Here is a 22,257-nt window from a genome sequence, read left to right on the forward strand (position 1 = left end):
TATTTTTGTTTTGATTATAAATGCAAACAGTGCCGACTAGGAAAAACTGTGCATAATCCATACTTTATGTATTTCTCATTCGTCTCCAAAAGAAATAGGGTGTTGAGTTCTCCATATTTCACTGTTGAGCTTAAATAACAAATAAATATATGAAACTTCTTCATTTTTAAGGAAATTTGTTTAAATCTGTGTCTAGGGATGATTAAGTTCATTTTAAAGTACGAGGGGTATGGAACGTAAAAGCTGAAAAGTGCTGAAAAGAAAACTTCTGAGTGATGTCTAATTCCTGAAATTGAAGCCTTTCGAAACGTCCGAGGAATTCAAAACGCGTTAACCGACCGGCACCGCACCTCACTTTCCATTTCATCGGGAATTCCGAGAAAAAATTATTTGACTTTTCAATAGCGAGGCGGCGACGGAAACTGTCAAGTGCTGCTTGGTGCTGGATTTCATCGACTTTGGAAAACATCATCAAAGCAGGCGCGCTGAAAATGATTTAATTTGTGTGCGATTTCAAGTGGAAAACCGGGCCCCTCCCCTCCATCTTCAACTTGGAGTGGGACAGCAAAAAGTGGAGAATAAGGTGCTGTAAAAGTCGACGCGAAGAAGCGCTTGATGATTGTGCTTTTGAGGGTTCGACAATGACAGCTGAGTGTTAATTAGGCGCATCTCTGCGCAAGGCGCTAATTGAACTGTTTTGAATAGCTTTTTTTTTTAAATTAGCATGTTCGAAGAAGAATTCAAGACAATCTAACAAGCAATCAGTAACATTTCAATACCTTCTATTAAGTTTTTGATTTTTTTTTCAAAAAGTTGTCAAATTTTTTTTCTGCATGTTAGTTTAACGTTTTCTGAGCACAACAGTTTTTTTTTAGAATTTCCGCACGTCTAAATCGAGAAATCAAAGAAAATTGCATTTTGCTCATGGACAGACGGATAACATAATGACAGCTCATTTTCTACACCAAATATTTGAGTGGTTAGGTTGGATGTAATTTCCAATCTAATTTGAGCTTCTCAAATGCTATGTCGTCCGGATTATTTTTTTAGAATTTCTAAATATGTTTTTAAGTAGACTTCCGAGGCTCAAAATGTATTGAAAATTTGGTTTCGAAGTCGATTTTGTAAGAAGAATCTGAAAATTAAATAATCTCAAAACCCATCAGAAGAACAAATTTTCGATTTTTTCGAGCCCTTGGAGAAGTAAACCAGTAATTTCAACTTTGACAATTTCTTAGATTTTTTCCAAAGACTGTTTGAGTTTGAAAAATATTTCGTGGTAGGAATTCATTCATTATTGTTTTAAATTAAAATTTTGCTTGTTAATCTACCTTCAAAAATTCAAAAAATGTTGTCAGCCAATAGGGTCCAAAAATTTTTGATGAAATCTTGTTCCTATTGAATAACACAATAAAGCCTGAAACGAACGAAAAACATTTAGAAATTGAGTATGCTTGTATTTCTGGCCTGGTTTATGGTTAACGTTTGGTACCAAAATTGGGACGCGGCTTTAGAACCCTATTTACCACTTCCGGGTCCTAAAGTGTTTGATAAAAATTTGTTTTTATAAAAAAAAAAAAAAAGAACAATTAACGTTTTCTTGCAACTACTTTGGCAAATTTTCCGCTCAGATAGCAGTTTTATCATATTTGAACTTTAATTCAATAAATGAGTCAACCTTTTATTTTTGTTAGACGTTATAACCTGGGGGATGCGAACTAAAAATCAACAAGTAGCCAGGCTGCTGTCAAACTAAAATTATCGTAAAAATGATCTGAGTATGCGTAGCAATATACGGTCATGATATCGTTACGCTAAAAAATTTAATTCAATATATGTAACACAAAGACTGCTAATGTTGAAATGTTGTGCTTGGTCTAAATGATTCATCAATCTCTTACAGCTGTTAAAAAATGTTTCTAACTAACATACGGTAAGAAACTCTCTGATTAAATCTATTAATTGGATTTATTGTCTGTATTGAACTGATGTAGTTTTGTGTGAAGTATTTTAAGTGTGCACTTTGAATGTGGTTTCTTGTGAGACAAGCAAACAAACAACGGTTAGCACTGGTGGAAAAGATGGTGTTCAATTTGAACGACCTGAATGTTGGAGTTCGCACCCCCTAGGTTACAACTTAGTCTACAAAAACGCAACACACACTGGGGTTGTTTCTATCTGGCATTTCGGAAGAGACACGGAAAACAAAATACACTCGAAATTTGAGTTTATACCAAGGGGTGTGCACTGTAAACTTGGCACTACCCTTTAAGGCGTAAAAAGCACCCATTTTTTCCTCATGTCAGCTTCATGTCAAAAAATGGGGTATTTTTTTGTTTTGGATAATGGGTATTTTGTATCCTTTTATAAGTTCAAATGCTTTACTCTTTAATGGGTGAAGAATGTCTTTAGGATTTCTTATGAAAACTCTTATCGGCCATTATCTTTTGTTCGTCACCCAAGTCGTGTTCGGATCGCTTATTGTGAACAGTTGCGGACAAATGGACAAGTTTCAACATTTTCGGGTAAGTTTAAAATCAAAAAACTTCATTCATTCCGTTGTTAACTAAAGAAATGCTGTTGTCTTTGTAGGTTTGGCGAAAAATGCAATTGTGTAGCCATGGTTGAGCTAAAGAAGGCAGATTTTTACGACCAAAAGCGGACGCATAGAAAATAGTATTCCGGTCAATGCGAGGACCAATGACTGGAATTAGTATAAGCTGCAGATTTTTCAGTCTTGAAGAAAATTTATAGTTAAAAAGATTATAAAACATTGTAGCATTGTAGGTTAAGTGCATTTCATTATTATTTTTTATTTTATATAGGCCCTAATAAAGTGTTTTATTGCTCATTGATTTTTATTGCCCTGGCTCCATTTATTTATTTTTATTTAATTCGCATTAAAAAGTTAAATCTAGAAAATAAATAAAAGAGTATATTTTACCCACTATCTAAACTGAATTGATTACGAATATTGGGTAAAATTCACTCGTTGAATTGACGTACAAGCGGTTTACTCTTTAATGAGTAAAGGCCCTTTACTCTTTTTAAGAGTTAAACTAGTTTCTCTCAAAGAGGGTACTTTTTTACCCATTAAAGGGTACTTTAGTCTTACAGTGTGACAAATCCTAAAAATAGGAAATTTGATTGATCTTAAAAATCTTAAAATTGATCTTAAAATTGATCTTATTTGATTGAGCTCCAAACACACCACAGCGATCAGAAGTATGGAAGGTTTAGGTTAGAATACCCATACTTTGTATTGTTCCATTGAAAACGTCGTATATGTACTGTAGATATGACGTGTCAACTTTTTTATAACCTTCAATTCACGATACATTTTATTCGAACTATATATTACATGGTTACCCAATGGTGATGCCAAAAATCGTAAATGATTGCTCAAAAAATTCTGTAAATTCTGGAATTTTTGGATTCACAAACCACCTTGATCTAATTTCAGCTTTATTCTCGACTACGTTCCAGACACCGTTTGCCATCGGTCACCAGATCCTGCCACCGTTTCTGGAACTTCGGGATCTGAAGCTTTCGTTCAACGCATACACCGGTTGCATTCATGTTTCCCTGCATGGCTGAACCCTGCCGCTGTATCAGCTCTGACAGTCGCTCCATCTGAGGCTGCAAAGCTTGTCCTATTTGCGATTTGATCTACCAGAGGGGAAAAAGACTGGATTAGATAGAAAACCGTTGCCAAACGATGTAATCTTACTCACATTGTTCTTCGTACAAGTTCCCATGTTAAGAATCGATTTGACCAAAGTCTTGATCGGCCCTCCTTCCAATTTCTGTGCACAGCTCTGCATGTCCGTCAACATTTGATTGAACCTTCCCACTGCCTTCGCAAGCGCACCTTCCTGCTTTTCCATCACGCTTCGCGCCTTCTCAAAACACGGTTCGACCGCCTGCTGCAGCGCCGCTTCGTAGTGCTGAAACTTCTTCTGAATGCTCTCCAAACACTGTTGAGGCGGCCTTTGCTTGGACGGCTTCAACTTCGCAAACGCTTCCGATATCTTGCTACCTACCGTCTCACTGCTTTTATCTAGTTTCTCCCGCAACTTCTTCAGCCCATCGGATTTTTTCTGCCGCAACTGATCCATCAGCGACTGGATCTTCCCCGGAATGGTGTCCAGTTGCTCTATGAGGTTCCCGATGCTGAAGAACTTCCGCAGTCGATCGAAGAAACCTCCTTTCTCATCTGGATCATCGTTGGGATCTATCGCATCAGCTTGCTCCTCGTAGAACATGTCCTTGGTCATGTCCGGAGGCAGCTCCAGCTTCGGTTGAAAGTCGCCCAGACCGTTGCCCGAATCGAGCAGCTTCGGATCCAGATCGTACTGCCGACCGAACTCCTCCGGTGGATCTTCCACGTCATCCCAGATGTCGTCCATGTCGAAATCGTCACCGTCGTCATCACCTTCGGCGGCTTCTGTAGTGGCGTCGTCTGGACTTGTTTCTGGTGATTGCTCAGTTGGTTTCTCCGTAGTTGGTGCTTGCGTGGTTGCTTTAGCCTTTTCAGTTGTTGCTTCATTTGGTTTCATTGGCGTTGTTTTACTGTGAATCGCTTTGGTCGCCTTTGTCTTCTTTTGTTTTGCCGCTTTCGTTGGTTTTAGTTTTGGAGCCTCAGTCACTTCTTCATTTGCTGCTTTCGTTGTTTGTTTTTCCTCTGATGCTGGGTCTGGGGTTTGTTCCGGTTGGGCTGTAGATGGTTGCTTTTCCGATTCCGATGGTTCGGTTGTAACTTCTTTGCCCTTCTCGGATGATGACTTGTCAACTTCTTTTTTCTCCGTAGTTTGTGCTTGCGTGGTTGCTTGAATCTTTTCAGTTGTTGCTTCACTTTCTTTCTTTGGCGTTGTTTTACTTTGCTTCGCATTGCTCTTCTTAGCTTTAGGGTTCTTGGTTAGAGCCGCAGCCACTTCTTCGTTTGCTGCTTCTGTCATTGGTTTTTCCTCAGATTCATCTGTCGTTGCGTCAGCTTTCTTGGTTGTAACTTCCTCATTTCCAGTTGTCACAGATTCTCCTGGATTTTCAGCTGTTCCTTGCCCCTTGGTCTGATCGCCCATCGCAGAGTCATCGCCCACAGCCGGCGAGTCCGTGACAAACTGCAAAGAACCACAAATTACTAAACATGCCACACCACAAATCGTTATCGCCGAAATGAAATCAAATTGGCAAATATTTCTGCCGCAATCGCAAATTACCGCACCAATGCCGTGACATTCTGCTACGGTTCTTTCGTTTGGCGTCGAAGAATGTCGCACTGGTAGCTGAGAGCAGCTTAATTTGCATGATATCACGCATTTCGCTCGTCCAACCTATCAACCAACCGTCATTGTAGTTGGTCTGGTTCGGTTCGAGTAGGTTAGAGAAGACTAGAGAGCGCCTGTTGTTATGCAAAATGCTGCTGCCACGTCGACCTCTGTACCTACATCCACGTTTATCTTCCCCAATCCGGGAATGCGAAGCTCCAGAGCGGATGCCTCCCACCATGGAGCACTGCTGGCACAAATCAAGACAACCATCATCGGGATTATCTCCATACCAGGTGAGCTATTTCCTCTGTTCTGGGTGTCGTCGCTGCCGATGGTTCCGGTAAGGGTTCAGCCGGGTGCACGATTCGCATCCAGTTCCGTCCTCGTGACGATGACGATGGCAATGGTAGAAATACGGGTGGAAGGATTGTTATCAGTACAATGAAACCACTAAGCTCTCAACCGTTGTGCATCGAGGCAAATAAAAAGGAAAAATCTTCCTCGGTTATAAAATGGGACGGGGTGGTTTGTCAGAAGGCAAATATCATCCCAGAGCCGACGGAGAGTTATATTTATAGACCTTTTCTTAGTTTGTTCTTAGTTTCTCGTTCGGTTGCATGTTCTTAGGGATGTCGCCGCGAAAAAGATTTTTTTCAGATTATTTTCTGAATTCCTACAATTTTTTAAGATCTTGACACTTTTTAACACATTTTTGTTACCACGATTCTTAAAAGGTAGGAATTCAAATTTTCACATTACGGTTCTCAACTTTCGATTCAATTTCGTCCCAAATTTTTGACAGTATGTTCAAGATTCGTAGAAGAAGGTGGGAATTATTACTTAATTCAATTTTATATAGTTATTTCCAATCATGACAAGACATCTTTTCATCGCATTGGAAAAACACGTGTATTCATTTTGTTTAGTCAGCTGGTAATCATGACGCGCTGTGCTTTCATTTTTCCACCGGATTCTCGTGGGTGCTGTACCAGCATCTGTTGCTAGAAAGGCACACACTCGAACAGTGCGCCTTCATCAAACGCTAATAGGACTCGGGAGATTATATTTTCTTGTGCGTGATTCCACTGGCCGCAGCGAATATGGGGATGGGTGAAATGAGGGTCGGGACCAGGGAAATTTATTGACCAGCCCGATAACTTGATGGAAAGTCCTTCAGGTGGCGCCTGATGGAACATTTTCACAATGCCTTTCGAGATTTGATGGCGCAGATGTTTCATCGAAGGCGAAGGTAGCAGAAAGCATGAAAGGGACTTCTGTTGGATGAATGGAGTCAAGAGAAGTTGATTGAGAGGGCGGATCCTCTAGAGAGCTTTGGATTCTAATTGAGGAATACGTTCTCGTCCATTTTCCTTTGCTCATGGAGGAAGCAAACAGAATTGAAGCACTCTCTTGTGAAGTAATTGAAGTCCTTAAATGAGAAATGAATGTTTAAGTTCTAGTTCCCAATGCTACTCATTCAAAAATCATTTCGCAAAATCAGAATGTTAGTACATTTTTAATAAAGTAGAACCAATGATGAGTATGAGTGCTATTAAGAGAACATAACGAGTTATTCAGTTTCATTGTAACCATATCCTTTTAATATACACAAACTGTATCAATAATCGAATTATGTGAAAATATACTATTCTCTCAGCAAACATGCATGCAAAAAACTGCAACTGCAATGCTAAAGTTAAGCAATTTTTGTGGAACTGTTAGATCTTTAAAACGGCATCTATTGACAGGAATCATTCAGATAAAATGATTGATGATATAATCTTTCAAAATACTCCACTAAATAAAGACGATGTATACAATAAAACTACATAATCTTTCAACTTTCAAAACATATCCTAAACTGAGTAAGGCTCTCTAGTGATTTTCCTAACTAGATTCAGAATCAATTCAACCTAACGGGGAAACCACGCCAATACCAATTAAAGCTCAATCGACTGTTTACTCCATTAGTTGACCCATTCTACCACTGAAAATGCCTTCCAACCCCATTAGAGCTCGACGAACGTCCCTCGCTTGTAAATGGCTGTCATCAATAAGCGCTAATGCAACAGAATTAATATTAATAACCTCACCGTTTGTTTTCCTTCATTATTGTCCTGCTACTGACCATTATCAGAACACCCCCTCGTCCTCAAAGTCACCACCTCCTCCGAAAACATCCCCATCCTTGGCCCCCGTCTGCTTCCGACGAAGGCACTTCTTGGCGCGGTCGGCAATCCGCTCCTGACCCTGGTCCAGCAGCTTCTTCCGATTGACTACGCACTCCTGGAACTTTCCCAAACGTGTCGACAGGCTTCTGGATGCCGCTGCCATGGTGTTGGAAAACCGCTTCAGGCCATCGGTCGAGGCTTTCACAATATTTCCCACCTGCGAATAGGGGAAAATGTGTAATAACCTTGGGTGGTGGTTTTGGTGACAGTTTACACTGTATCAAAAAATCACCCTATTTGATCTTACTTAAAGATTGCTTCCCACCTTTCATTTTTTTTGTGTTACATTCCTCCATTTCATCAATTCCAATTTTCCATTATTATTTTTTTTGTTATATTAGCTCCTTTCACTCCCTTCCTTTAATCCTTCCTTTCATAATGTTTTACCAATTTCTTCCTTCTATTCCTCGTTTTCAATTCTTTCTTTCACATTTCCTTCCTATCATTTATACTTCCTAATTTTCCACCCATTTATTCCTTTAAATCCTTCCTTTTATTCATTCCTTGTATTTTTTTCCTTCTATATTTTTTATAATTTGTTTTATTTCATTATTTTCTTCCATTGCTTAAGCCATTTTATTCTTGATTTCATTCATGCCTCCCTTCTATTCCATCGTTTTATTTCCTTTTATCATTAATTTTTCAACCCTTTGATGAATTCCTATTGTTTCTAGTGCAAAAAAAACATGATTTTTTTTTTGTGAGGGATGGTACACAAATTATGTCACGCCAAATTTCAACTTTTTCGACCCCCTCCCCCCCCCACATTTTGTATGAGTCCTCCGAAAATTTTGTAAGGCTTGTCACGCTTGGCTCGACCCCCTCCCCCCCCCCTTGGAGCATGACGTAATTTGTGCATGACCCCAAAGAGCAACGATATTCAAAGTTCGGTTTTGACAGTCTGAGAAAATAATGTAAAATCATTGAATTGTAAATAATTCACATTACAAATGAGTATAATTTTACGATCCAAACCAGTTAACCAATCATTCTTTTCTTTTCTCATTTCAGGTATGATATGCTGACAATGATCGATTAAATAGGAGTTAAAAGGTAACCGTAAAAGTGCATGAATATTCTCAAATCACTTTCATCCTCTTAGAAATCAATTGCCAATTAGAATCTTCTAAGGATTCCGTTCAGACCTTCTTTTTTAATTACAGAAATCATCCTACAATTTGATCAGAACCCCTCTCTGAGATTCGGTCAAAATCCCTCTCTTGAATTTGGTCAGAATCCCTTTCATAGATTCGGTCAGAATCCCTCGGTTAGAATCTCTTCTGGGATTCGGCCAGAATCCTCACTGGGATTCGGGCAAAACTCCATCAAGGATTCGGTCAGAACCCCTTCTGGGATTCGGTCAGACTCCTTTCTGGGATTCCATTTGAATCCCGTTCTGTGATTCCCCTCAGGAACTCGGTCAGGATCTGTCTCTGAAAGTCAGTCAGAATCTCTCTTTGGAATTCGGTGAGAATTCCCGTTTGGGATTCGGTCAGAATGCCTTCTGTGATTCCATCAGAATCTCAGGATTCTGAGAGAATCCCTCTCAGGATTCTGAGAGAATCCCTCTCAGGATTCTGAGAGAATCCCTCTCAGGATTCTGAGAGAATCCCTCTCAGGATTCTGAGAGAATCCCTCTCAGGATTCTGAGAGAATCCCTCTCAGGATTCTGAGAGAATCCCTCTCAGGATTCTGAGAGAATCCCTCTCAGGATTCTGAGAGAATCCCTCTCAGGATTCTGAGAGAATCCCTCTCAGGATTCTGGAAGAATCCCTCTCAGGATTCTAAGAAAATCCCTCTCAGGATTCTGAGTGAATCCCTCAGGATTCCCAGAGAATCCCTCTCAGGATTCTGAAAAAATCTCTCGCAGGATTCTGAGAGAGTCCCTCTCAGGATTCTGGAAGAATCCCTCTCAGAATTCTGAGAGAATCTCTCTCAGAATTCTGAGACGATTCCCCTCAATATTCTGCATAAATCTCGCCAAGGATTCTGAGAAAATCTCTTTCAGGATTATGAGAGAATTCCCCTAAAGATTCTGGAAAGAAACCTTTAAAGCTTCTGGGAAATCTACGAGAATTCCGAGAGAATTTCACTCAGGATTCTGAAAATATCCCTTTCACGATGAGAGAATCCCTCTCAAGATTCCGAGAGAGTCCCTTTCAGGTTTCTGAGAAACTCCCTCCCAGGATTCTGAGAGAATCCCTCTCAGGATTCTGAGAGAATTCTCTCAGGATTCTGAAAAAATATGTCTCAGGATTCTAAGAGAATCTCTCTCAGGATTCTAAGAGAATCCCTCTCACGATTCTGACAGAATACTTCTCATTATTCTAAGAGAATCCCTCTCAGGATTCTAAGAGAGTTCCTGTCAGGGTTCTAAGAGAGTCCTTCTCAGGATTTTGAAATCCCTCTTAGAATTCTGAAAGAATCTCTCCCAGGATTTTGGAAAAAATCTCTTCCCCGGATTATAAGAGAATCCTGCCCTGAATTCTAAGAGAATCCCTCTCAGGATTCTGAGAGAATCTTTCTCAGGATTCTGAGAGAATCTTTCTCAGGATTCTGAGAGAATCCCTCGCAGGATTCTGAAAGAATCCCTCTCAGGATTCTGAAAGAATCCCTCTCAGGATTCTGAAAGAATCTCTCTCAGGATTCTGAAAGAATCCCTCTCAGGATTCTGAAAGAATCCCTCTCAGGATTCTGAGAGTATCCCTCTCAGGATTCTAGGAGAATTCTTCTCAGGGTTCTAAGAGAGTCCTTCTCAGGATTCTGAAATCCCTCTTAGAATTCTGAGAGAATCTCTCCCAGGATTCTGGAAAAATTCTCTTCCCTGAATTCTGAGAGAATCCCTCTCAGGATTCTGAGAGAATCCCTCGCAGGATTCTGAGAGAATCCCTCGCAGGATTCTGAGAGAATCTCTCTCAGAATTCTGAGAGAATCTCTTTAAGAATTCTGAAACAATTCCTCTCAATATTCTGCATAAATCTCGCTCAGGATTCTGAGAGAATCTCTTTCAGGATTATGAGAGAATTCCCCTAAAGATTCTGGAAAGAAACCTTTAAAGCTTCTCGGAAATCTCCGAGAATTCCGAGAGAATGTCACTCAGGATTCTGAGAATATCCCTTTCACGATGCTGAGAGAATCCCTCTCAGGATTCTGAGTGAGTCCCTTTCAGGATTCTAGGAAACTCCCTCCCAGGATTCTGAGAGAATCCCGCTCAGGATTCTGAGAGAATTCTCTCAGGATTCTGAAAAAATCTGTCTCAGGATTCTAAGAGAATCCCTTTCAGGATTCTGAGAGAATCTCGCTCAGGATTTTGAAAGAATCCCTCTCAGAATTATAAGAAAATCCCTCTCAGAATTCTGAGAGAATCCCTTTCAGGATTCTTAGAGAATCCATCTCAGGATTCTGAGAGAATCCTTCTCAGGATTCTGAGAGAATCCTTCTCAGGATTCTGAAGGAATCTCTGTCAGGATCTGAGAGAATCTCTTTGAGGATTCTCTCAGAATCCCTGTCAGGATTCTGTGAGAATGCCTCTCAGGATTCTGAGAGAATGCCTCTCAGGATCCTGAGAGAATCCCTCTCAGGATTCTAAGAGAATTCCTCTCAAGATTCTGAGAGAATTCCATTCACGATTCTGAGAGAATCAATCTCAGGACTCTGAGAGAATCTATCTCAGGATACGGAGAGAATCCTTCTCAGGATTCTGAGAGAATCCTTCTCAGGATTGTGAGAGAATGCCTCTCAGGCTTGTGGGAAACCTCCCCACAGAATTCTGAGAGAAATTCCCTCTGAGGATTCTGAGAGAATCCTTCTCAGGATTCTGATAAGATTCTTCCTCGATGCTGAGAGACTTCCTCTCAGGATTCTGAAAGAATCCTTCTCAGGATTCTGAAATAATCCCTGTCAGGATTCTGAGAGAATCTCTTTCAGGATTCTGATGTAATGCTTTAGGGATTATAAGAGAATCCCTCTCAGATATTTGAGAGAATTTCTCGCAGGATTCTTGGAGAATCTCTCTCATGACTCTAAGAAAATTTCTCTCAGGATTCTAAGAGAACCCCTCTCAGGATTCTGAGAGAATTCCTCTTAAGATTCTGAGAGAATGCCTCTGAGGGTTCTGAGAGAATTCTTTCAGAATTATGCGAGAATCTCTCTGAGGATTTTTTGAGAATTTCTTTCATGTTTCGGAGAGAATCCCTCTCAGGATTCTAAAAAAATTTCCCAGGATTCTTAGAGAAACCCTCTCAGGATTCTGAGAGAATCTCTTTCAGGATTATTGGAGAGATCCTCTCATGATTATGAGAGAATCCCTCTCAGGATTCTGTGAAAATCCCTCTCAGGGCTCTGAAAGAATCCCGCTCAAGGTTCTGAATGAATCCCTCTCAGGATTCTGAGAGAATCACTCTCATGATTCAGAGAGAATCCATCTCAGGATTCTGCGAAAATCCTTCTCAGGAATTCTTAGAGAAACCCCTTCTCGCAGGATTCTGAGAGAATCTCTCTCATGATTCTGAGAAAATCCCCTTCAGGGTTCTGAGAAAATCTCTCCCAGGATTCTGAAAGAATCCCTCTCAGGCTTCTGAAAATCCTCCTCTCAGGATTTGGAGAGAATCTCACTCAGAATTATCAGAGAATCCCTCTCAGGATTCTGAGAAAACCCCTCTTAGGATACTGAGAGAATCCTTCTCATGATTTCGAGAGTATCCTCTCAGGATTCTGAGAGAATTTTCACAGGTCTCTGAGAGAATCTCTCTCAGAGTTCTGAGAAAATCTCTCTCAGGGAGAGAGATTCTTATGAGAAAATCCCTCTCAAGATGCTGAGAAAATCCATACATATTGTACTCACCATATTACCCACGCACGATGCCAAACTCTCTCCAACGCGCCCTCTACCGAAACAATCCTCCACCCGCAGAAACGGCCTTTCCAGAACCTCCTGCTCATTCTTCACCCACTGCTCGTGTTGTTCCACCTGACGCTTTGCAAACTCCCCGCAAGCCTCCATATTCTCGTTCAACCGTTGATCGTAACTCTCAATACCCTTGCGCATGCTTTGAAGGCACTGGTCCGTATCCGGAAGACACACATCGTGGAACTCCTCAAAATGTTCCGCAAACGAGTCGTGAATGTTCTGATTGATCCGCCGAACGGTGGCCTGAACCTTCTCGACCGACGACTGGTAACGTTGCTTGAACAGTCCCATCCACTGGTTGACGTAGGCCTGCACCACGGTACGATACTGATCGACGATGTCCCTGAACTCCTGGCCCATTTCGGAGAATCTGGGCAGCTGGAAAATGTTCGTGAAGCGACTCCACGTCTGCGGAAGCTTTGGCATCGGAGGCGGCTTGGGAATCGCCTTCAACGAACTGTTTATCGTATCTAGCGTAAGAATCTGATGGTCAAATTTGAACGATTCGTCGGCGTAGACGTCCGGGACGCACGTCTGAAGGCCATGGTTATGTTCTTCCATTGCCTCAGGCTCGGGGGCTTCCGCAGACAACTCCGTGGAAGACTCCATTCCCTGTTAAACGAAAAGAATAAACACACTAACTTCTGTCCAAATATGTCCCATCCGTGTCCAAACCGTACGGAGAATATATCCACCGCTGCCTGAACGATGCATCCTGTTGCAAACAGGAGCGGTAGGAGCGATGATAGTGCCAAGGAAATTGCTTCGTTCTTCATTTCCGAGCCTCAGTTGCAAACTAACCGGACGAAGACGACTACGACGGTTGCACAATCGGATCGCAAATCCCAGCCCCCCTCGATGCCGTCTTCCCATCGCTCCACAGCAGCCCTTTTTGATCCGAACGTAAGAAGCCAGTCTAGATGCACGGATTGTGGCTCTGCTTTGGTACAGCGTGAGTCATTAAGAAATTGAAATTGCAAGCAAAGGGTTACTAGACGTTTAGTCATTTGCTGGCACACGAGGTCGATGTCGTATTCTCAACCGTAATACCCGAACCTTCGCGTTTAAAATCATTCACAGATTGCCGCGCTTCATTCCTTTCTCCTTTTACCTCTCCCAACCGGCATCCGATTCGAACTTGGCGTTTCATCTTTGCGTTTTCTCTCTTTCTGTTTTCCCCTTCAGAAAGTTCTCATGGAATACACTTATTCCACTTACACTTAAATGTTCAATGTGCAAGATGATCAATAATAAATTATATATATTTCTAGGTCAAGACACTGATTTTATGAAATTTATCAGAACAATATTTGCAATATTAAACAAAGGAACTTTTGTCTAGCATATACATTTATTATTTTTTTTTTAAATTATCCACTAGATAACTACAGTCGACTCCTTGAAATTCCTCTGAAGTATGCTTTAAAAGCTTTGGAATCATTCCAACAACTCCATGAAACTCTTCTTGAAGTATTTCCTATAATCTTACTATGATGGACTTGAATCCTTCAAGGGTTGATCCTGCGTTTTTTTTTTTTTGTAACAATTTTCATGGCAGTACTCTTCTCGAACCCTTGATATTGCTCTCTAGAATCTTAAATCTTACAGGAAACAATCGCCTAAGTTTGCTCTTGATCTCCACTTCCAAGCTTCTAAACTCACAAAAACTTGTCCCTAAATCCTCCTATGATTGCTATTAGGTTTCCAGGGACTGTTCCTCAACTGCATCCCTGTATCCACCTGGCTATTGATCCTTAATCTCTACAGTATTGTATCTGAGTCCTCAAGCAATTCTTTCTTGATCATCGTCTCCCAAATATTTGTACTTAATCCCGATAGGATTATTTCCAAATGAAATCAGATTATTGACACATGCTTTGTGGATTGCTCTTGTATTCCTGAATACCACTTTCAGATATTGTTCCTAGTACCTCTTGGCGTGGTTGCTCTTGAGTCGAAAGTGGATTTTTCTCGAATCCCTCGGATTTTTTGAGACAGCTTCTCTACAAACTCCTTATCACCCTAACGTGATCTCTGAATCCAACTTCCGCTCTTGTTATTGTGCCTGATATTGGCCTGAAATTCCTTTGTCAGGAATCTAGGAGAATCCCTCTCATGAATCTGGCAGAATCCCTATCTGGATTCTGAGGGAATCCCACTCCAAATTCTGAGAGAATCCCTCTCAATATTCTGGGAGAATTCCTCTTAGGATTCTGAAAGAATACCTGTCAGGATTCTCTCAGAATATCTCTAAAAATTCTGAGAGAATACTTCTTACGATTCTGGGAGAATCCCTCTTAAGATTCTAAGAGAATCACTAACAGGACACAGTTTCACATGGATTTTCTTTGGAGTTGCTCAGGGAATTCCTTTGGAGCTCCACCGGTAATTCCTTCTAATTTCCGCCATTGTTACTCCAACAATGTTATCGGAGTTTCTCCAGGAATTCTTCAGTAACTCCTCAGAAATACTCCGGAGTCTCCTGGGAGAAATCCTGCAGAGTTCCTCCGGTAATTCATCAAGAGTTCTAGAATTTCTCCGGAATTCCTTTAGTGTTCCTCCAGGAATTCATTTCTTTACGCAATTCTCCTGGATTTCATCCAGCATTTCCGCAGAAGTTCCTCGCGAATTCAACCGGGAGTTGCTCCGAATTTCTTCAATAAATTCTTCCACAGCAGCATCTCTTCCCCCTGCCAGTAAATATCAGGTGAATAATTCTAGCTTTCGCTAATAAAATTTAAATTTTGGTTGGTTCAATACTTTTTGTTGGTGTTTGTTGATTACATTCGAAATGGATAAAAAAAAGTACAACAACCGGAGCATGTGCGTGCGGTTTGGTCTATTTTTACTGGACTATTGGGTCCTAAAATGTTTAATGAGTTCTTGTTCTTATTTAATAATACGAAAGAGCATGTTCTTGCAACTATTTTAGCATTTTTTCTAGTTCAAATAACGGCCATAACATTTTTAAACTTAAACTTCAAAAATGGTTCCAAATATGAACCTTGACATTTGTGATCATGTTTGACATTCACTTTTTCGACAAAATGCCACAGGGCTTATAGTTTTAACACTGGGGTTGTTCCTTTCTGACATTTCGGAAGGGACACGGAAAACAAAATATACCCAAAACTTGAGTTTAAACCAAGGGGTGTGTCAAAATCTCGAAAATCATAAAATGATGGTTTTTGGACTTACACCAATGAAAATCATTTAAAAATTGAGTAAACATGTGTTTCTGCCCTAAACTTAAGCGTTTGATACTAAAATCGGGACAGTGCTTTAGGACCCTATTGACAGGTTCATTTTTTATATCAATTTGGACCAACAAATGGACCACTGGTGAAGCTGCCCTAAGGAATCAATTGTAAATCCCTTTATGGGATTCTATTAGAATCCTTCTATATTATTTTGTTAATATCCCTCTTCGGGATTCATTCAAAATCTCTCTCTGGGATTATGTCAGAATCCCTCTCTGGAATTCGGTTCAAATCCCTATCTGCGGTTCTGTCAGAATCCCTCTCTAGGATTCAGTCAGAATTTTTTCTGGGATTCGGTTCTAAGAGAATCACTAACAGGATTCTGAGAGAATCACTAACAGGATTCTGAGAGAATCACTAACAGCATTCTGAGAGAATCCCTAACAGGATTCTGAGAGAATCCCTCTCAGGATTATGTGAGAATCCCTCTAGAGATTCGGAGAGAATCCCTCTAGGGATTCGGAGAGAATCCCTCTAGGGATTCGGAGAGAACCCCTCTAGGGATTCGGAGAGAATCCCTCTAGGGATTCGGAGAGAATCCCTCTAGGGATTCGGAGAGAATCCCTCTAGGGATTCGGAGAGAATCCCTCTAGGGATTCGGAGAGAATCCCTCTAGGGATTCAGAGAGAATCCCTCTAGGGATTCGGAGAGAATCCCTCTAGGGATTCGGAGAGAATCCCTCTAGGGATTCGGAGAGAATCCCTCTAGGGATTCGGAGAGAATCCCTCTAGGGATTCGGAGAGAATCCCTCTAGGGATTCGGAGAGAATCCCTCTAGGGATTCGGAGAGAATCCCTCTAGGGATTCGGAGAGAATCCCTCTAGGGATTCGGAGAGAATCCCTCTAGGGATTCGGAGAGAATCCCTCTAGGGATTCGGGGAGAATACCTCTAGGGATTCGGAGAGAATCTTATCTCTCAGGATTATGTGAGAATCCCTCTAGAGATTCAGAGAGAATCCCTCTAGGGATTCGGAGAGGATTCCTCTAGGAATTCGGAGAGGATCCCTCTAGGGATTCGAAAAGGATTCCTCTAGGGATTCGGAAAGGATTCCTCTAGGGATTCGGAGAGAATCCTTCTAGGGATTCGGAGAGAATCCCTCTAGGGATTCGGAGAGAATCCCTCTAGTCTAGGGATTCGGAGAGAATCCCTCTAGTCTAGGGATTCGGAGAGAATCCCTCTAGTCTAGGGATTCGGAGAGAATCCCTCTAGTCTAGGGATTCGGAGAGAATCCCTCTAGTCTAGGGATTCGGAGAGAATCCCTCTAGTCTAGGGAATCGGAGAGAATCCCTTTAGTCTAGGGATTCGGAGAGAATCCCTCTAGTCTAGGGATTCGGAGAGAATCCCTCTAGTCTAGGGATTCGGAGAGAATCCCTCTAGTCTAGGGATTCGGAGAGAATCCCTCTAGTCTAGGGATTCGGAGAGAATCCCTCTAGTCTAGGGATTCGGAGAGAATCCCTCTAGTCTAGGGAATCGGAGAGAATCCCTCTAGTCTAGGGATTCGGAGAGAATCCCTCTAGTCTAGGAATTCTGAGAGAATCCCTCTAGTCTATGGATTCGGAGAGAATCCCTCTAGTCTAGGGATTCGGAGAGAATCCCTCTAGTCTAGGGATTCGAGAGATTCTCTCTAAGGATTTTGAGAGATCTCTCTGAGGATTGTGAGAGATTCCCTCTCAGGAATCTTCCCAGGATTTTGAGACAATCCCTCTCTGGTTTCTGAAAGTTTCCGTTTTAGGATTTTGAGAGAATCCCTCTCAGGATTCTGAGAAAATATCTCTCAGCATTCTGAAACAATTCTTCTCTGGAATCTGAGAGAATCCCTCTCAGGATTCTGAGAGGATCCCTCTCAGAATTCTGGGAGAATCCCTCTCAGAATTCTGAGAGAATCTGAGAAAATAGAAAATCCATCTCCGGGATCTGCAAGAATCCCTCCCAAGATTCTTAGAAAATCTCTCTCAGGATTCTTAGAAAATTCCTCTTAGGATTCTAAAAGAATCGCTCTCAGGATTTTGAGAGAATTCCTTTCAGGTTTCTTAGAGAATTCCTCTCATGATTCTAAGAGAATTCCTCTCGGGATGCTGAGATAAGGGCCCCTCTTGAGGACTGCTGGAGGACAGTCAAAGCAGCCATTAACGACGCTGCCGAAAGCGTTGTCGGATATGTGGAACGGAGTTCAAGAAACGATTGGTTCGACGAGGAGTGCCAGGAGGTTTTAGAGGAGAAGAATGCAGCGCGGGCTGCAATGCTGCAGCATGGTACGCGGCAAAACGTGGAACGATACAGACTGAAGCGGAAACAGCAAACCCGCCTATTCCGGGACAAAAAGCGCCGCCTGGAAGAGGTGGAATGCCAAGAGATGGAGTTGCTGTACCGTTCTCAAGAAACGCGGAAGTTCTATCAGAAGCTCAACACATCCCGCAAAGGCTTCGTGCCGCGAGCTGAGATGTGCCGGGATAAGGATGGGAGCATCTTGACGGACGGACGCGAGGTGATCGAAAGGTGGAAGCAGCACTACGATGAACACCTGAATGGCGCAGAGAACACTGGCACAGAAGGTCAGGACAGCGAAGGCGATGGCTACGTCAGCACAGGGGACAGCGGAAATCAACCAGCTCCCACGATGGGGGAAGTTAAGGATGCCATTCAACAGCTCAAGAACAACAAAGCCGCTGGCAAGGATGGTATCGGAGCCGAACTCATCAAGATGGGCCCGGACAGGTTGGCCGCTTGTCTGCATCGGCTGATAGTCAGAATCTGGGAAACGGAACAGCTACCGGAGGAGTGGAAGCAAGGCGTTATATGCCCTATCTACAAAAAGGGCGACAAACTGGAGTGTGAAAATTATCGTGCAATCACCATCCTAAACGCCGCCTATAAAGTGCTATCCCAGATTCTCTTCCGTCGTCTATCACCTAAAGCAAACGAGTTCGTGGGAAGTTATCAAGCAGGTTTCATCGACGGCCGCTCAACAACGGACCAGATCTTTTCCGTGCGGCAAATCATCCAGAAATGCCGTGAGTACCAGGTCCCTACGCACCATTTGTTCATCGATTTCAAGGCGGCATACGATAGTATCGACCGCATAGAGCTATGGAAAATCATGGACGAGAACAGCTTTCCCGGGAAGCTCACAAGATTGATCAGAGCAACGATGGACGGTGTGCAAAACTGCGTGAAGATCTCGGGCGAACACTCCAGTTCGTTCGAGTCTCGGCGGGGACTACGACAGGGCGACGGACTTTCGTGCCTGTTGTTCAATATTGCGCTTGAAGGTGTCATGCGGAGAGCCGGACTTAACAGTCGAGGCACGATTTTCACGAGATCCGGACAATTTGTTTGCTTCGCGGACGACATGGATATTATTGGGAGAAAATTTGAAACGGTGGCAGATTTGTTCACCCGCCTGAAACGCGAAGCAACAAGAGTCGGGCTAATGGTGAATGCGTCGAAAACAAAGTACATCCTAGCTGGCGACAGGGCCCGCCTAGGAAGCAGTGTTATGATAGACGGGGATACCTTCGAGGTGGTGGACGAGTTCGTCTACCTCGGATCCTTGTTGACGGCTGACAACAATGTTAGTCGGGAAATACGAAGGCGCATCATCAGCGGAAGTCGTGCCTACTATGGGCTCCAGAAGAAACTGCGGTCAAGAAAGATTCACCCCCGCACCAAATGCACGATGTACAAAACGCTCATAAGACCGGTAGTCCTCTATGGGCATGAGGCGTGGACTATGCTCGAGGAGGACTTGCAAGCTCTTGGGGTTTTCGAACGCCGAGTGCTAAGGACGATCTTCGGCGGCGTGCAGGAGAACGGCGTGTGGCGGCGAAGGATGAACCACGAGCTCGCTCAACTCTACGGCGAACCCAGTATCGTGAAGGTACCTAAAGCTGGAAGGATACGCTGGGCAGGGCATGTTGCAAGAATGCCGGACAACAACCCTGTAAAGATGGTGTTCGCCACGAATCCGGTCGGAACAAGAAGGCGTGGGGCGCAGCGAGCTAGGTGGTTTGACCAGGTACACCAGGACCTGGAGAGCGTGGGTCACAGTCGAGGATGGAGAGAAGCGGCCATGAACCGAGGGAATTGGCGAAATATTGTTGGCGAGGCTTTATCAAGATAATTGATGTAAAGCCAAATAAGTAAGTAAGTATGCTGAGATAATCCAACTCAAGATTCTGAGAGAATCCCTCTCAGCATTCTGAGCGAATCTCTCTCCAGATTCTGAGAGAATCATTCTCAGGATTCTAGGAGAATCCCACTCAGGATTGCCAGAGAAGCCCTCTCCTCTCAAGATTCTGAGAGAATAAGTTTCCTCTAAGGATTCAGAGAGAATCCCTCTTCACTCAGGATTCTTAGAGAAGTTGTTCTCACAGCACTTTGAGAGAATCCCTTTCAGGATTCTAAGAGATACCCTCGCATGATTCTGAGAGAATCCCTCTCAGGGTTTTGAGAAAATTCCTCTCAGGACTCTGAGAGATTCCCTCTCAGGATTCTGAGAGAATCTCTCTAAGGATTCTGAGATATTCCCTCTCAGGATTCTGAGAGAATCTCTCTAATGATTCTGAGAGATTCCCTCTCAGGATTGTGAGAGATTCCCTCTCAGGATTCTGACAGAATCCCTCTCAGGAATCTTCCACAGGATTCTGAGACAATCCCTCTCTGGTTTCTGAAAGTTTCCGTTTTAGGATTTTGAGAGATTCCTCTCAGGATTCCGAGAAAATACCTCTCAGCATTCTGAAACAATTCTTCTCTGGAATCTGAGAGAATCCCTCTGTGGATTCTGAGAAAATTCTCAGGATTCTGAGAGAATCCCTCTCAGTATTCTCCGGATTCTGAGATAATTCTCCCTCTCAGGATTCTAAAGAAATCCCTCTCCAGATTCTGAGAGAGTCTCTGAGGATTCTGAGAGAATTCTTTTTAGTATTCTAAGAGAATCCCTCTTAGGATAGTGAGAGAATCTCTCTTTCAGGATTCTGAGAGAATTTCTATCATTATTCTGAGAAAATCTGTCTCAGGACTATGAGATAACCCCTCTTAGTATTCTGAAAGAACCCCTTTTAGGATTATGAAAGAATCCCTCTCATGATTCTGAGAGAATACCTCTAAAGTTGCAACTTAATCATATATTATTCTCTATTTTATAACGACACACACACTGCACAATCGGTGCTCGGAGAAGACACACACAAGCTGCCCCCACAAGCACCCATGTTTGTCCAGCTGATTTGCTATTGACAAACGTAACCTCTTCGATGATGTGGAGTCGATCGTCTTGTTGCCCCCTCTACATTCAATAGTATGGCACACATCGTTGGAGTTGAATTACTGTAGCATCACTGCACAAGATAACCGACTGATATGGTTTACGTTTTTCCACCCACCCACCTCAGACCGGTCGGTAGGTCATGCTCCACTTACCTTGATTGTGCTGGCTGCCGGCATCACCACAACTGGTGATGACCAGTATAGCGCCCACTGCCATTTCCTAGGAGGCGATTTGATTGATGTTCGGTCATCTTTGTACACTGGACAAGAGCAACAGAAAGCCGCATTGATTTCTCTCGATAATCGCCCATTTTCAGTACTGATCCAAATGGAACCACAAATGAATACACTACAACCCATTTTTGATACGTATTTCTGTCGTCAGATGGCAATACTGTTCCATTACATTCAAATGAATCACTTTAAGTTGGAACCACAGCAAAATAGTAAGCTTCTACTGAACATTATATTTTCCACTTGTTGAAAATTTAGGATTCTGAACTTTACTCAGTTCTTTTTAAGCATGCTACATGAACATTTGTGCATCGGTAGACTGTATGGCATTCAAGACCTACTTCAACATCGGCGAACATTCGATATTGTTATCTCCAAATTTCAATAATATCGTAATGTAACACCTTAAGCGTTCAACAGTAATTTAAAGGGGGAAGCCATTGATGGACACGTCATCGCTCCAATTTGATCTATCTGTCAAGTAAAGTGGCTACGTGCCATAACAGAGCGGCGTACGAGTCAATAAATGCACGCAGCTATTATTTTGATTCAAACACGCAGTATTATGCGGCAGTTGCAGCGATTACGTCAAACGGACACCGCGCCCGATCGCATGTATTGCCCGTCCGTCGCAACATTATATGCGTGCATAATTACAACAATCGCTTCGCCGCCGCAAGCGTCGTTACGCAATTCAACAATGCAATGGATAGGTGGGCACGCGAATAGCCAGTTAATGGTGGCCATTGGTCAATCTGGTCGATCGGTTTCTTCCAATTTCGCCCGCTCGATTGCACAAAACAATCAAGTCAACCCTTCGCCCGCCTTCTTCGATTGGGCGCGCTCTGATTGATGGGCGCCCAATCGCAGCAACCTGTTCAGTTGCCGACGAGTTGACTGACATCGTCTGCGACGGAAAAAAAAAACGCACGGTGGAAAGGTTAATGACGAAAACGGAAAATTTAATACCCTGTGCGGTTTGGAAAATGACCCCTTGCCAATACAAACATTCCGCGCATTGACTAGATTGAAATGCTTCCCCGTTTTTAATTATCGACCGTTGATTAAAGCCCCACGTTGCTCTCAAT

At 42.6% G+C, this 22,257-nt stretch overlaps 3 protein-coding genes across 7 annotated transcripts in view; 1 reads left to right on the forward strand and 2 right to left on the reverse strand.

Annotated features, from left to right (window-relative positions):
• The window catches only part of LOC5577062, a 338,285-nt gene that overhangs the window by 203,180 nt on the left and 112,848 nt on the right, over positions 1-22,257 (forward strand). The gene's annotated exons all lie outside the window — the stretch shown is intronic.
• Positions 3,289-5,968, reverse strand: LOC5577063. Of its 3 annotated transcripts, none has more exons than XM_021857532.1 (3): positions 5,561-5,968; positions 3,735-5,120; positions 3,289-3,669 (listed from the first exon to the last, which is right to left on the reverse strand). In XM_021857532.1, the coding sequence occupies exons 1-3, from the start codon at positions 5,639-5,641 to the stop codon at positions 3,466-3,468; spliced, it is 1,671 nt and encodes a 556-aa protein (XP_021713224.1). In that variant the 5' UTR covers positions 5,642-5,968; the 3' UTR covers positions 3,289-3,465. The 3 variants fall into 3 exon arrangements, with proteins under 3 accessions (XP_021713224.1, XP_001663160.2, XP_021713225.1); XM_001663110.2 differs by having other exon boundaries at positions 5,448-5,961; XM_021857533.1 differs by lacking the exon at positions 5,561-5,968 and adding an exon at positions 5,346-5,417.
• LOC5577059 lies at positions 7,345-13,274 on the reverse strand. Its single transcript, XM_001663109.2, has 3 exons — positions 13,091-13,274; positions 12,345-13,022; positions 7,345-7,658 (listed from the first exon to the last, which is right to left on the reverse strand). The coding sequence occupies exons 1-3, from the start codon at positions 13,184-13,186 to the stop codon at positions 7,404-7,406; spliced, it is 1,029 nt and encodes a 342-aa protein (XP_001663159.2). The 5' UTR covers positions 13,187-13,274; the 3' UTR covers positions 7,345-7,403.

Source organism: Aedes aegypti, chromosome 1, assembly GCF_002204515.2.
Source record: "Aedes aegypti strain LVP_AGWG chromosome 1, AaegL5.0 Primary Assembly, whole genome shotgun sequence".
Taxonomy (NCBI): Eukaryota; Metazoa; Arthropoda; class Insecta; order Diptera; family Culicidae; genus Aedes; species Aedes aegypti.

Excerpts from the sequence above, each read along its gene's own strand:
- LOC5577063 (XM_001663110.2), bottom strand. The coding sequence starts at position 5,558 with ATGGAGATAATCCCGATGATGGTTGTCTTGATTTGTGCCAGCAGTGCT. Across the intron at positions 5,121-5,447 it reads TGGGGAAGATAAACGTGGAT|TTTGTCACGGACTCGCCGGC; the intron begins GTAGGTACAGAG and ends GGTTCTTTGCAG. Across the intron at positions 3,670-3,734 it reads GAACTTGTACGAAGAACAAT|ATCAAATCGCAAATAGGACA; the intron begins GTGAGTAAGATT and ends CCCCTCTGGTAG.
- LOC5577059 (XM_001663109.2), bottom strand. The coding sequence starts at position 13,186 with ATGAAGAACGAAGCAATTTCCTTGGCACTATCATCGCTCCTACCGCTC. Across the intron at positions 13,023-13,090 it reads CAGCGGTGGATATATTCTCC|GGAATGGAGTCTTCCACGGA; the intron begins GTACGGTTTGGA and ends TTCGTTTAACAG. Across the intron at positions 7,659-12,344 it reads CATCGTGCGTGGGTAATATG|GTGGGAAATATTGTGAAAGC; the intron begins GTGAGTACAATA and ends CCCTATTCGCAG.